The sequence below is a fragment of the Cupressus sempervirens genome, chromosome 1, assembly GCF_028749045.1.
Source record: "Cupressus sempervirens isolate cs-2001-9-10 chromosome 1, ASM2874904v1, whole genome shotgun sequence".
Classification (NCBI taxonomy): domain Eukaryota; kingdom Viridiplantae; phylum Streptophyta; class Pinopsida; order Cupressales; family Cupressaceae; genus Cupressus; species Cupressus sempervirens.
In genome coordinates this window covers 511,290,837-511,305,095 of record NC_143118.1, presented here as the reverse complement: position 1 = coordinate 511,305,095, position 14,259 = coordinate 511,290,837, and the positions used below count along the sequence as shown (strand labels likewise).

The window sequence follows — 14,259 nt, the reverse complement described above, 5'->3', positions numbered from 1 at the left end:
ATAGATTGAGATGAGCAAAATGGTTTTTCCGACACATAATTATTAATTACTCTATTTATTAGATTGACAGCATTGCTTTGATACTATTATGCTTATATGATTAGTTAACTGGACATTTGCTACAGAAATCGTAATATATACTTGATTGCCATTTTCCATTTTTCATCTGAACAGGTCACCATAGGTACTGCTGGCAAAGCAACTGAGCTGATAGCTCAACATGTGATAATGTTGAAGGAAACTGAGAAGATGGGGAGGTAGTATTTTCCATTAACCTGTATATGAATAAACCCAATAGATTTATATAACTTATTGTGTTTCATTCTGAATCAGAATATTATTTTCAGTTTTGCTTATTTCAGGCTCTGACACATGAGCATTTGATGTTCTAAAACATTTAGATTTGATTATTTTGATGCAAAACAGACTTCAGAGGCTGTTAAATGACTTGGGAGATAAAACAGCTATCGTATTTATCAACACAAAAAAAACTGCAGATTCTTTGTCAAGGCAACTGGATAAATCTGGTTACAGAGTAACAACACTTCATGGAGGGAAGACACAGGAGCAACGTGAGGTAACAATCTTTTAAAAGCTTGTTTATAATTGGGAATGTATTTCATTTGTTATTTATTAGTTTATTAATTCTTGTGACTAACAGATAAGCTTGGATGGTTTTCGTAATAAACGCTTCAATGTTCTCGTCGCAACAGATGTGGCTGGCCGTGGTATTGATATTCCAGTATGGTCTTTTCAAACTCAATACAGAAAGTATTTTTTTGGCTTTGGCCTTTTCACTGTATGATGTTACCTGTAGCTTTAGAATTAATTTAGCATTGATCGTCACTCTGAAATGAACCAACAAATAAATATTATCTGCTATGAGGCTAACAATTTTTTGAAACCATTTTCGATTAATAGATAATGTTATTTAAATTTTATACTAAGAAGAGAAAATACATCTTCTGAAATTATATGTATGTATTCTTTTCAACAATACAAGCATTTTAACATGTTAAGCCATATCATCATGATGGGGAGAAATTATTAACTGAATAATAAAGTTACATATTACAAGCTTTTCGCTGAACAAAAATTTATGTGACAGCTTGCTTGCATTGGCAGGAAAATGGTATTTGTGTCTAAAACACATGCCTTCTGTATCAAGGGTATTATGGCATCATAAAAAAGGAGTTTAGTATATTATTTTAAGACAGCAACTATAGCCTTGTAAGTGTAGAATCTTTGTAGGGAGTCAGAAAATTTTGCTGTGAACAATAACATGCAGTTTTTTGAGCATTTATATTGTATTCTGTGTTTAGATCTTAGTCTGCTAGTCATGTGTATTGAAATATGTTCCACGTGTGATATTTAATCTAAGACCTAGTAAGAAGAGCACTAAAGAGAACATGTAAAAGTAGAGCAGAAAGGGGAAGGGATGCACAGAAAACAGCAATATGGAGGCAAGGAAGACGAAACTGAAGGAGGGATATATTCAAACATAGGAAGTAGCAAACAAACAACTCGCACTAGTGCCATATGGAGAAAGGAAGTGAAGAGAAAGTGGTTTGGTGACAAAAGCTGACAAAGTTCCATTAGCCGGATCATCAGAGATGAGTGGCTAAAAGCCTAAAGTTACAAAAGTCAAGAAGTGGGAAGATTTGAGCTTGATTTTGCACATGGAGATGACTGCTGACTTATTTAGATGTCTGAGGTGCAAAGTCAACATCCATATTTTTCGGGGTGTGTCCTAGTCTTTTTTTTTCTCTTGTGGGTGATCTCAGTAGTCTTATTTGGCACTTAAAATTATCATGCCATTTCTCTGAGACATCCTGGCTTCAAGCTGTTGACTGTGTTTTGACTGCAGCTATTGTTGTGAATAATTACTTTAGAGGTGACTTTGCAAGCATGGTGTTATTTTTTGGTTAAAGGAGCCAAAGGTTAAATACATGTTTGGTGATGATCATTTGAAATCTAAGGTCTACCAATGTTTTGGAGAAAGGGATTGTTGGGGACCGTGGGATGTGTTTCTGAAATGGGGGTATATTGTGGTCAGTTTCAGGGGATGGTTAGTAAGAAGTAAAGAAATTTTTAAAACTATAATTTAAAAAAAAAAATATCATATTATTACATTGATAAAGAATTCATCATAGACATTATAGAACCTTTGAGAGCATGGGTTGTTGAATATGACTCATAGATATTTTGGCATTATGAAGATGACATTTCCTGCCAACTATGACTTTATTAACTTGCTTTCAACAGAATGATGCAGGCTGAATATGGTATGCAAAATGTGCCTGCAATCCTTGTATACTAACAAGTTGTCCACCATAGGAAACTAGATAGTCCTTGATTGCAGCTTTGGCTGTGAATGCATGTAGATATTTGCAATAGGGAATATGTATTATGTAGATTTTGTGACCATGATTCATCAGTCTTCCAATATTTTGTTAGACTTATAGCTTGATAGGGATTTGGGGGCAACACCCCTTGCAAGGGTTTGGTTAATGTAACTCTTGCGGGTTCCAAGGCTAGCATATTTAACTCCCAAATGAACACCTTCGGAACCACAAATACCTTCATGGTCAACACCATTTTCATATCTGTTTGTAAATTCTAGTGGGCATATCTTTACCAAACAATAATTGAAAGGTTGTAAGTTCTTTATAAACTTACATAAAATTGTGCTTCGGAATGTTCGGGAATGACTAGCTTTCCTAGGATAGATGGGGGTGTTTGGATGTCCCTATCTTTCTTGGTGATGGTTAGCTATCTCCTACATTTCCTGTATCATTTTTTGTTGTGTTACTCGAGGAAGTGCCTCTTGTGATGTCCTCGTTTTTGGCAAGTCTATGTAGTTGATGGAGTTACCTCATCATAGTGACCCTCGTGAGCTGACACGGTGTTTTGGGGGCCCCAGTTGTCGACTTACCATTTTTTGTAAGTTTGTTTTTGGCAGTGCAGTGGGTGGCTTTGGTAGTTGGTCCTCACCTACAGTAAATAAGGTTAATAATTGCATGAGATCTTATTTATTCATTAATTATTGAGTTGCATTATTATAATAATAATAATATTATTGTTATTATAATAATGACTTTAAGAGATACTTCTAAAAGTTGTGTTGGAAAGTTTCAAGTGTTGAGTTCTTTTGAGAAATTTCTACAATTTCTGAAGTAGAGCTTTTTGGAAACTTTGGCCAACAAAGGATTATAAATAGGAGCTCATTTCATTGGGAAAAGAATGCTTGAAAAGTAATTTGTTTTTGTTGTCTTTGTGACTTTTTCTGGTTTCTAATATGTTTTGGCCCTTGCTGAAGTATAAGGGTTGGGTCTGAGATTCTGAGAATTTTTTGGCAATTGTGCTAAAGTATACAATTGGTCAACATCTCCTATTGTATTTACTATGGTTAAGGAGAATAATCTTGAATGTATTAATTGCTTTTAAAATCTGACTAAGGGTTTTTCTGAGAAGTTTCTGTGACTCTGAGAATTGCATTGAGGTGTGGCTTGCAAATTGCTATTGTTGTATAACATTTTGCGTAACTCCTACTGTTCATCCTATAGATTGGCGTTTGTGAGACTTTTCTGAATTGTGGAGAGAGTTTGAAGAATTTCCCATTTCACTACGTTGCTGCAAACTGGAATTTGGATCTGGTGTGAAGGTTGATGTCTGGCTTCTAGAGGTAGCGATTCACATTTCAATATCAACTACAGCCTCATCCAAGGTTTGGGGATGGCGTTTATGAGTGGGGCAGCTCAAATAATCTGAAAATCATTTCCAGACCTGCCGTTAGCTGTATAAGGAGTCTGCAATTTAATCTGAAAGGGTGCATGTGAATCTAAGATCCCATTGTTGATAAGTCTAGGTTATAAATCCTCCATATCAAAACGCAAATCATTATTGCTGGAGTAGTGTTGTCTGTGGACAAAATCATGGCAAGCGAGTAGGTCATGTAGGCAGTAAATTCAATTTTCCAGCTTGCGTGAGTCTTGGATCAGCCTGGTTGAATGTGATTGGTTATACAATGCTGGGAATTTGGACCTAAATCAGGCATCAAATTCTGGAGCTGTTAATAGTTGCAATTTGGAGTGAATAACAGGTTCCTTTAGTATGAATTTGTATTTTGGGAATCAGCTATCAAAGCTATTGTTTATGTTTTCATAAAACTCTGCAAATTAAGGTAGATAGTTTGCTACAGTTAATTGTTATTATAATTTTATTCAATTCAGAATTTTAAAAAGGGCATATACTCTCAAAAAATTACCAAAACCGAGCAAACTGAAAAAAGCAGAAAATTCATACATACTTTAGCACTTTTTCTAGCCAAGGGTAAAATAGGGTTTTTTACATCCCCAGCCTAAAAACCCCCGTCCCCGTAACAGGAATGTTTTGTGTACTTGGGGACAGCTAGTGGACGTCCCCACCCCGTCCCCCATTTCTTTAAATTCCCAGGAAACGTCCCAGAAACTTGGGGACTTTGGGAATTTTTTTTGGGCATGTTCATAAGTCCCGGGGACGGTTGGGGACATTTTGGAAATCCTCTGGATGGATGGGCGTCCTTGATTTGATAGACAACATCAGCACTTTTAAAATATTTTTCTTCAATAGAACATTTTCTTTCATAATTCTAAAGTGGGCTCCTTCCAAGTACACCCTAACATGCTTATTACTATTTCGTAGTTAATTCCTGCTATTTGGGGCCCTCTGATTCGTACATGTTGAGATTTATATATATTTAATGCTCAAAATTTTCTAATATAAATGTAACCTAAAGCCTTTTTAAGTTCTCCTTGTAATAGCATTTGATGTCTTATCTATAATTCAACAAAGGTTCTTACCTATAATTAAGGTCCAGAATCCCAGGACACATAGTTATGAAACACTTCACCAAAAACATACTAGTGGCACGCTTCTTTACTGGACATTTGAACTAAGGCGCTGCACAAACATTATAAGCTTTCCTTCCAAGCCTCAGCATAAGAAACATCAATGCAGAGAAATGTAGAGCATATTTCTGACCAGTTTTGACAGACACCTAAATTGCCATCATGGTACATACACCAAAAACATTTACAACAACACCAAGGACCTGATAAGATGGGAGTGCAAGATGAATGTGTACAATGAATGTTTTGAACTGCAAATCATAGCATCTAATACTGAGGAAAGCAGAGCAATCTTCCAGGCAACCAAACTCTTCTTTATAAATACAACCTTAAACATTTTTCGACGATCAAAGACAAAAACCTTTCTAGCAGCAATTTCTCATCTGGGAGCAACATGAGAGATGCAAAAATGGCCTGTAACTTCATACAACCATCCACACCCATGTCATGCTTCTAATCCTCATCTCAAATTCCAATCTCCAATGCATAATTGTCAACAAAGAAAATGGTTGACATCCAGACTTACTGCATCAGCATGGCAACAACTCTGATCAGCAATATAATTGACAGCCTGACATCATCAGCAACCAACAGGGCAACAATGCTGATGAAATACATTGTATTACACTGTAGCCCTATCACTGAGCACATGTAGAGATCAACATCAAGTAGGTGGACACCCAGAAAAGAGGATACCATTAGCCATTAATCACCCGCACAAGCATCTTCCTTCTGCATCCTAATACTAGAACATCCATGTTCAACAATCGCTCCACAATTTCACAATCATAGCAGAGGGTTGACATCACAAACAACACCGTAACATGTTGACAATCTCATAATACCAAGAAGGAGATGGTTGGCATCAATGACAACACCAACAACCAACAATTTTTCCCTTTGTCAGTGATGACTACAATTACAATCATCTCATTCTTGCTCAACAAGTTCTCTAGAATATCTTTTCAAGTTGATCACACTCCATATAGATCTACGATTTGTGGATTGTTGTATTTGTCTGCTTCTAGACCTGAGATAATGCACATGTATGTTTGGTTGCAAGATATAAAGATATCAGACAGCCTGAAAAATAAAGATGCCACATCTAGCTGAGCAAGTTGAACTGTAATCCAGAACCTCATCTCAATCCTTCTAATCCTCATGCCAAAGTGTGATCTCCAACACAGCATTGCCAGCACAAAAGATGGTTGCCATCCAACCTTACTACCTCAGCATGGTAACAATTCTGGTCAACAACACAACTGAACAACTTGTCACAACAGTGACATCATCAGAAACCAATGGGACGAACATTTTAGAGGGAAATATATCATATTAGATTCTAGCCACATTACCAAGCACATGTAGACATCAACGCCAAGTAGTCCATAATTGAGGATATTATCAGCCATCAATCACCTTCACAAGCATCTGCCTTCTACATCCTAATATCAAAATATTCTGCTTTCAACAATCTTTCCACGTTCAAAATCATAGTAGAGGGTTGACATCACACGTAATATCACAACACATCTGCAATCTCATAACTTCCAGCAACAAGAAGGTTGACATCAATGGCAACACCAACTGTCAACAAATGCTGGCTCATTAAATTTCAATCAAGATATGATTTTTATGGATGCCACCATTGCTTGCATTTATATACTTGATTAATGTTTGCATTGGTTTCTATTCTAGTAATTAACTTTTGATTCTTAGGTACTGCAATTTGTTTTCCTAAAGGAGGCACTTGAAACTCTTAAGCACTATTGATCTTTGGATGTTAATTTCAGGATGTTGCACATGTGATCAATTTTGACATGCCATCAAACATTGAAATGTACACCCACCGTATTGGTATGCAAGTTGAATCTGTTATTATGATACGTATTTGATAGTCATTATGTTGTCACATTTCCAGATTGTTACTTAGTTTACTGCATGTTTTAGGGCGTACTGGACGTGCCGGCAAGACAGGGGTGGCAACTACATTCTTGACACACTATGACTCCGATGTCTTCTATGATTTAAAACAGGTGAACAGAATCATTGAGACTGCTATTTCACTAGCAGTTCTTAACCTATTCTGATATTTCATAGGGGTCATTTTTAATTAAATTTTATCCAACAACCAGCTAAAGAGGGGAAAATAAATAATTAAAAACCAGTTGGGTATCAAATGCTTTTGTTAAGCATAAGCAATCGCTTATTTTTATGAATTTCCTCTCTATTTTGAATTCTCCAAATAGAATCAAGGTATATTTTGTAATAGACTGACATTCAATGCATTACTGTTTTGTAGATGCTCATCCAAAGCAATAGTCCAGTGCCTCCAGAATTGGCACGGCATGAAGCCTCAAAATTTAAACCAGGTCCGAAATTCAAAATCTGGCACTGCCATTATGTCAGATTTATTTTTCTCTCCTTTTGTATCGCTTTGCTGATTTGTGTGTCTTAATTTTTTTACCTTGAAAAGGAGCCTGATTTATGTGTTTAATTTTTTATTTTTTTTGCTATAGGTACCATACCTGACAGACCGCCCAGAAGGAATGACACAGTCTTCGCACATTGAATGCTGGATTGGCAAGATTATTTCTTGAATCAATCAATTTATCACCATATTATATAAGGCCTGTTATAAATGAGGGTTGGAAATGACCTTGAATATGTAATCGTTTAGTTTTGCAATCCTACATTTGATGTGCGAAAATACTTGTAATCTCTCTAAATCTGAAATGTAATTGCATTTGTATTGCCAATTCAAGATGTTATCTTGGGAATAGTCTTAAGTCAATTTATCTGTTCTAAATGTATATGGCACATTAAAATTCATCATCTCTTCAAATGTTGTAATTTTTTAAAAAGTAGATATGATCTCAACCTTGCTACTTTGTCATATTAAAAAAAAAAATTGCTATTAGCTTGTAACAAAGACAATGTCCTTCAACTGAATTCTGCCTCCGGAATGAGGATAGAAATAGTGAAGTGGTGTTCTCTTTTAAGTAAATATATATCATGCAACTCCCATAATATGAATAAAAATCTTTCAAAAAACAAGGCAATTTATGTAAGAATTAGGAAGAGGATACACCAAATTATTTCATAGGCAAAGGCCACTTTGTATTGACCAAAGCAAGAGGAGCATGTGAAGGCAAAGTGAAAATGTGATAAAACATCATGTACTAGTTCTATACACATTCATAGATGTTCAATCTATAAGTACAATCCTCATAAAATATCATATTTAAACTCTATACCCATCACTATTGGTTAAGTATTCTCAATTTTAGAAAATTTTGGATTGCTTGCTTTTATTATAAAAAATTGCAATTTTATAAATAGCTTCCTATTTCTTCATTCTCCTTCAAATGGAATTGCAATAGAAATTGATGCATATGATAATCTTGCAATGAGGGTGAATGTGACCAATGAGACTTAGCTAGTACTCTTCATATGATGATCTCAACTATTAACCCCATAGTTTGGAGAGGTTGCCTAAGAATTAATTATACAAATTTATTTTATTGTCTACAAAAGAATATAAGAGTAAGGTAACTAAGAAATAAAAACCACTTTTTAAAAATAAATTTTGTTCACTAGAAATTTATGGTTTTTAGGAAGGGATGATGGGAACTCTTCTCCTTCAACACTCCAAGAGTTTTGCTTCCTCTAAGAAACAAATGCATTTCCAACTCAGAAGAGAGTTTATAAGGTATATGATAAAACTACTTTCCATTCAACGGGAAAGAGCCACATTGCATATCAAAAACAAAAACATTTAAGTTCCTTTCGAGCATCAAAGGAGCTTTAGATATCCAATTAAATCTACATAGATTTACATTCATATTCCTAAGAAGAGGAAAGTGCACGTCTCTATGAGAAGAAACATGAGTTTAAAGAGGTACTTGCTTAAGCCATCCATTACCTTAAACTCATTCTCTTATTAGGACTCACTACAAATAAATAAATCAAATCACATTTTAAATGCATTATTATGGCACCCCCTTGACAACTCTTATAAAGTTTGTGTTGGGCGTTCGTTTTGCACGAGGTCAACAGCAGGAATCCATAGTGTAATTCCTCTCTTGAAAAGCAAATCTTTTAAAGGATTCGCTCCAAGGTTCAGTGTTTGTCTTGCGATGTACCAAAATTCGCTCAGTAGAAGATAAATCTGAATGTTCACGAGGAGGCCTTTGCTGGTTCCAAAAACTCTTTTACCTTGGAATCAAGTAAAATCTGTTCACTGTCTCAAAATATCACACCAAAAGAACAATATTTTTTGTATTTTCTGTTTTTCAATGAATGCAACTCTAACAATGCAGCTACTATGAGGTCCTATTCTAACAGGGGGGTTAGCAAAGCAAATAACGAAATTGAAAGCAAATAACATGAAATCAAATAACTTAAAAGTGAAATTCTTAAATGGACATAAACTACAGAACACAACACGCTATGAGTTAAACCTTTGAAGAAATCGGTAGGAAACCAATGAAAACAGGAGCAGCGATTCCTAGAATCTACTGATGCAATCGTCGGTGAGAATCTTTAACAAATCGGATGATATTTCACTCTTCATCAAATCGCAAGGCCACGAAAAGTGCGCTCATGCGAGACAAAAAGCTATGTAGACACAATCGGGTGATTTCTTCTCAAGCTCGTTAAGTCAACAGAATTCATATATCTGTAGCAAACACTAGAACTAAAAGATTGCACAACCAGAAACATTGCAATAAACTTTTGGCTCAATCACAATCTCATGAATAAAATCCACAAAACAATGACATATTCATGCAAGAATAACTACACTCCGAATGCTAGCACCAAAAGCATAATTTTATTGCATAATAATGGTGGCCCTTTATACATTTTACAATGGGGTATTTATAAGAAATCGTTTCTTCAATTTGTGTTGAGAGTGAGAGATATTTTGATGCAATAAAAATGCTTTTAAAACATTAAAACAAACTAAATATATACAAACTGGTAATCTAACTGGTGCTTAGAGGGACTCCATCCATATTTTATTCATTAATTGGATGCATGAGCCCTTTACATGTCAAAAACAATGAAAGCATAAGAGAGAAAGTAGAAGGAAGCCATCAGTTGAAGTAGAAGTGCATGGAGACACCAAAAATAGAAGCTGGCCCTTCACTTGATGTGTGTCAGAGTTAACTTGCCATCACAATGTGTTTCTAATGCATGGAAAGTGCTATTTTTGAAACTGGCAGTCGACTGTCAGCACACTTCTGAATTGCGGAGCTACATGAAAATGCGGAGTTGCGGACCTGCAGACCTGCGGACCTCGACTGAGTCAAAAATCTCAAAATTTTTGTAAGTGTCAAAATTGAAATTCTAGCATTTGGGTTTTGTTCATCTTCATCATAAAGATATGTTTGGATACTTTCCCTTGAATTTCTCTATAATCATAGTAATCTTAGCAGCATCGGGAAGATCCAAAGCCTCATACTTATCTTTAACCTTCTATCTGTAGTTGTCCACCTCAATTCGAGTTTCTGCAAAATCCCCAAGTTTGGTATCCAACTCTAACAATGCTTCGTCTGTCCTGAAGGCTTGTTTGATGTCTTCATTACTGGATGCTTCCTCTAAAGTCTTTCTGAAGTTTTCTACAACTACCTCAACTGGTAAAAGCTTCTCTCGTTCTTCATTTTCAAAAATATCCAAGCATGCATCACTATATAACTTTTCTGCTTCCAAAATTCGCTCTCGAGCTTGGTCCTTGAGCTTATGTATCTCATCATGCAATGTTTCCATCACTTTATTTCCCTCTGCAATCTTTTCTATCTAATCATCTATCACGTCTAGCTCTTCGCCAGTCTATACATCAATTACAATGCGGTACCTTTGTCCTTTTATGGCTTGTAGAATTTGCAAATCCTTGCTCCAAACTCGTACCTCATCCATAATGCTAAAATCTTGCCTCAAAATTGCCACGATCTTATCAACATTGTCTTGTGTAGCATGCAATAATTTCAGACTTCTTGTAATTATAGTGATACCCCTATCCTCAAGATTGTCTCGCCAATCTTGACAAGCTCTCAGGAATGGATTGGGCCGTACACCTTCCCCTTCTTTAAGAATGGTAGACAAAGTCTTCTCAGGGCATTCAGAATCAAGAGGACCAATAAGTTCAACTAGATATCCTTTCAAGATCTCAACTTGCCTTCGAAGTGCTCTGATTTCAATCTCATCACATTCCATATGGTTAAGAACCTCTTTGACTCCTATAGTCATCATTTGTCGAGAAGTATCCCGTGTAGGTTTCCCTAACATGATATCCTTTACTTCATAGTCCTGAAAGCTGACAGCTTCTTCATCTGTACCTTTCGGGGGATGAGCCACTTGTGCAAATAAGTCCTGATTCTGAGTAGTGGTAATGAATGCAAATGGTGTTGCATCCTGTAATGGAGAGTCAAGCTTGTTCAAAATCTCTGCAATGTCACAAATATCATCCTCTGAAGCAAGGAATTGATGCTTAGCACTCCTCATTATTTCCTTCCGGAACCATCTCGGCATGTCTTTCTTCAACTTTAGCTCTAGATGATGAAGGGATGTGTTCAACTACTTCCTTCCCTCTGTCGCTTTTACTTGGAGTTTCCTATTGTGAGGGTTCTTCTTCTGTGGTCTCAGTTTCTGTAGATCCCGTAGTTTGATTCTCAACTTCTTGGGAAGGTTGTTGTATACATTCCATTACCTGTGCCTCTTTTGGTGGCTCATTAGTAGTCCTTGGTTCTGGTTCTCCTTCTAATGATGATATTTTCTAAACATGTTCCCCTAAACTCAGAGGTGGAGGTGTCACCGCAACCTTATCTACCATCATAGCTTGAGGTGAAGATGGGGGCGTTGGATGAGGACCTTGTGTCTCAGGTGGCATCTGCATCCAATCTTGTTGTTGAGATTCACCTGTAGGAGTATCTCTAATCTTATCTCCAACCAATTTGTACCCACTGGCATGAAATCAAAATCTGGAATGGAGAGAATATCATCACCTAGCTCTCTTTGCTCATTCACCCATCATTGTACTTCGTCTTCCGAAGAAGAGAGCTCTACCGTTTCAGCTTGGGTGGGTGGTGGGTTATTTGTGACATTCTTCTTTCTTTCCAATTCTGTGGCTTTGGCAAACCGAGTTCTCCCTTGTAAAGGCACTTGTTCTTCCTCCCCATCTGACTCTGTTTCATCCTCATCTAATTCTTCCTCGGGAATGGTTTTAGGAACAGATGGATTAGGCACTAATCTTTTACAAACTCTCTGCCTCTTGTTCATTCTAACCTTAACCCTCCTTTGCTTTTGTGTAACCATAGGAGAAGCGGGTTCTTCATGCATCGGATGAATGGATGTCTCAGGAATCTCTCCTTCTTCTTGTTGGCTTGACAAAAAAGGAGGTAATGGAAAATCAACCTAGATAAGAGAAATTGCAGCATCTCGGGGGTCTTGGGAAGTAGATTCATGTTGCTGCACAGGGGCTTGTTCTTCAACATGCTCTATTTGGATCCTCTGAGGAGAGGCTCTCTTCCTCTTTTCTTTCTTCTTCTCTGAAGGATGGTAATATCCCACTGGACGATCAAGCTGGTAGACTGTTTCTGGCCTAATAGGAGACGGGAGCGCAAAGATAGGAATTGTGACCTTCCTCCCCTTTATCCTTTCTGGGTGAGCATGTGCATGAAATATCATTGTGTCCGGAATCGGATCAAGTGGAAAGGGTTTCTTGATCCAACTTTTTGTCATTCTGATGGCATGTCTTGCTCGATGATTAATATCATCCCCTTCCTCCCTATCAACTTCTGCATTCAGAATGGATCTCTCGCCAACCTTATCTATATTGAATAAGGGATTCAGTAGCTCTTGCGAATCTTGTAGCCTTATCTCATCCGGGATGGTCAAATGGAGAGCCTTCTCTGCTAAATATAAAGTCATTCTACAATAGTCCCTAATACGGACATCATAATCATTTGTTGCATTCATCTGATGATCTTCAAAGGCGTCCTCGTGGTAGAACTCTTTTCCTGCCAGATTTTCCACTTTACCAACATTGTCGAAGAATGGCCGAGGAGAGATATATTCTTCGAGGGGATAGTTCTCCCATTCCCACTCGAAAGTCGGGATATCCTACTTTCTCTTTATCTGGTATGCTCCTATTACAAATGGAAAATCCCAACAAGGTCTTCGTTGTTTCTTGATCCTCTCATATGCTGACTCAATCTGCCGAGAAATTTCCATTAGAACCAATTTGTCACTTGGGTACCTTGGGAGCTTCTTTGGATGAATAGATGCACCACCAACCCGAATGTATGTGAATGTTCGGAATTGGATAAAATATGCACCGAGAGCTGTGATCTGTGCCTTGGCCTAATCAGACAATCTCTTTCCATAATCGCCTTCGATGAATCGAATGATTGCAAAGATGAAGGCATCATTCACAATCCTGTACTCTTTGCTTTGTGGCGAGAGCTTCTTCTTAACTAGCTGAGGATAAACTATATACGGCCATGCGTTAGGGTCTTGCATACTGCCCTTTTTGTACAATCCGAGATAGTCAGTGGCTCTTGCTGCAAGTAGATATACCACATAAGAAGTCATATAAAACTTCTTCTTGTCCTTTACTGTCTGCAATTGATCACACACATTCTCGCTAAGTGTGGTGGCCTAATCCAGTGGCATTTTTGCGTGTCTGATAGTTTCAATGAAGTTAACCATGAATGGAGCAAGATGACTTGCTGCAGGCAATCCCATAACTCTGCTCGAGAAGAATGATTGAATATCCAATGTCATCCTTCATGTATCCTCGCGCCATATCTACTTTGCTGATTGTCTTTCCCCGAGATGGCTTCTTAATGAAGTCCATATATGATGTCCATGGCCTCTTGGTGATGATCCTTATGCCACCTCTCAGATGCTTCATATGAAAGTCTGATAAACTGATCAGCTCTAGGTAAGTGAAAAACTCTCTTGATATTATCAGGTCGTAGATCTAAGACCACCTCCCCAGTGACGCTCTTTACCACCCTTTCTTCGGGAACAAAATGTCGAGATAAGGTCAAAATCAATTCAGCTGACTGAACGATCCCAGGATGTGATGCTGCATTTACCAATCTAGACCGGATTAAGGCAGATATCAAGGAAGATCTTTCAGTTGGGTTGTTACAAACCCTCAAAAATTCTCCCAAGTCTGTGTGTCCAAGTTCTGTGTCTTTGATCTCAGAGTGTTCATTGTGCAATCGTGACTTAGGGGTTACGCCTTGGAACTTGTACACAACTGGCTTTGCTATTGATTCGGATGTAGATGTCATTTGATTATATTACTTGTACATCACAAAGCAAAGCAAAACGATTAATTACTGGATACATATAAAAC

The 14,259-nt window shown here is 37.2% G+C and overlaps 1 protein-coding gene across 1 annotated transcript in view; it reads left to right on the top strand.

Moving 5' to 3' along the window:
* Nucleotides 1-7,671, top strand: part of LOC149578477 (P-loop containing nucleoside triphosphate hydrolases superfamily protein) — a 313,758-nt gene extending 306,087 nt beyond the window's left edge. Inside the window, exons 19-25 of the mRNA XM_089829372.1 lie at nt 175-257; nt 427-577; nt 662-742; nt 6,683-6,746; nt 6,840-6,925; nt 7,192-7,261; nt 7,409-7,671. Of these exons, the coding sequence (XP_089685498.1) occupies nt 175-257; nt 427-577; nt 662-742; nt 6,683-6,746; nt 6,840-6,925; nt 7,192-7,261; nt 7,409-7,461 (588 nt within the window). The 3' untranslated portion in view covers nt 7,462-7,671. The remainder of the gene's footprint in view (nt 1-174; nt 258-426; nt 578-661; nt 743-6,682; nt 6,747-6,839; nt 6,926-7,191; nt 7,262-7,408) is intronic.
* The last annotated feature ends 6,588 nt before the right edge of the window (nt 7,672-14,259 follow it).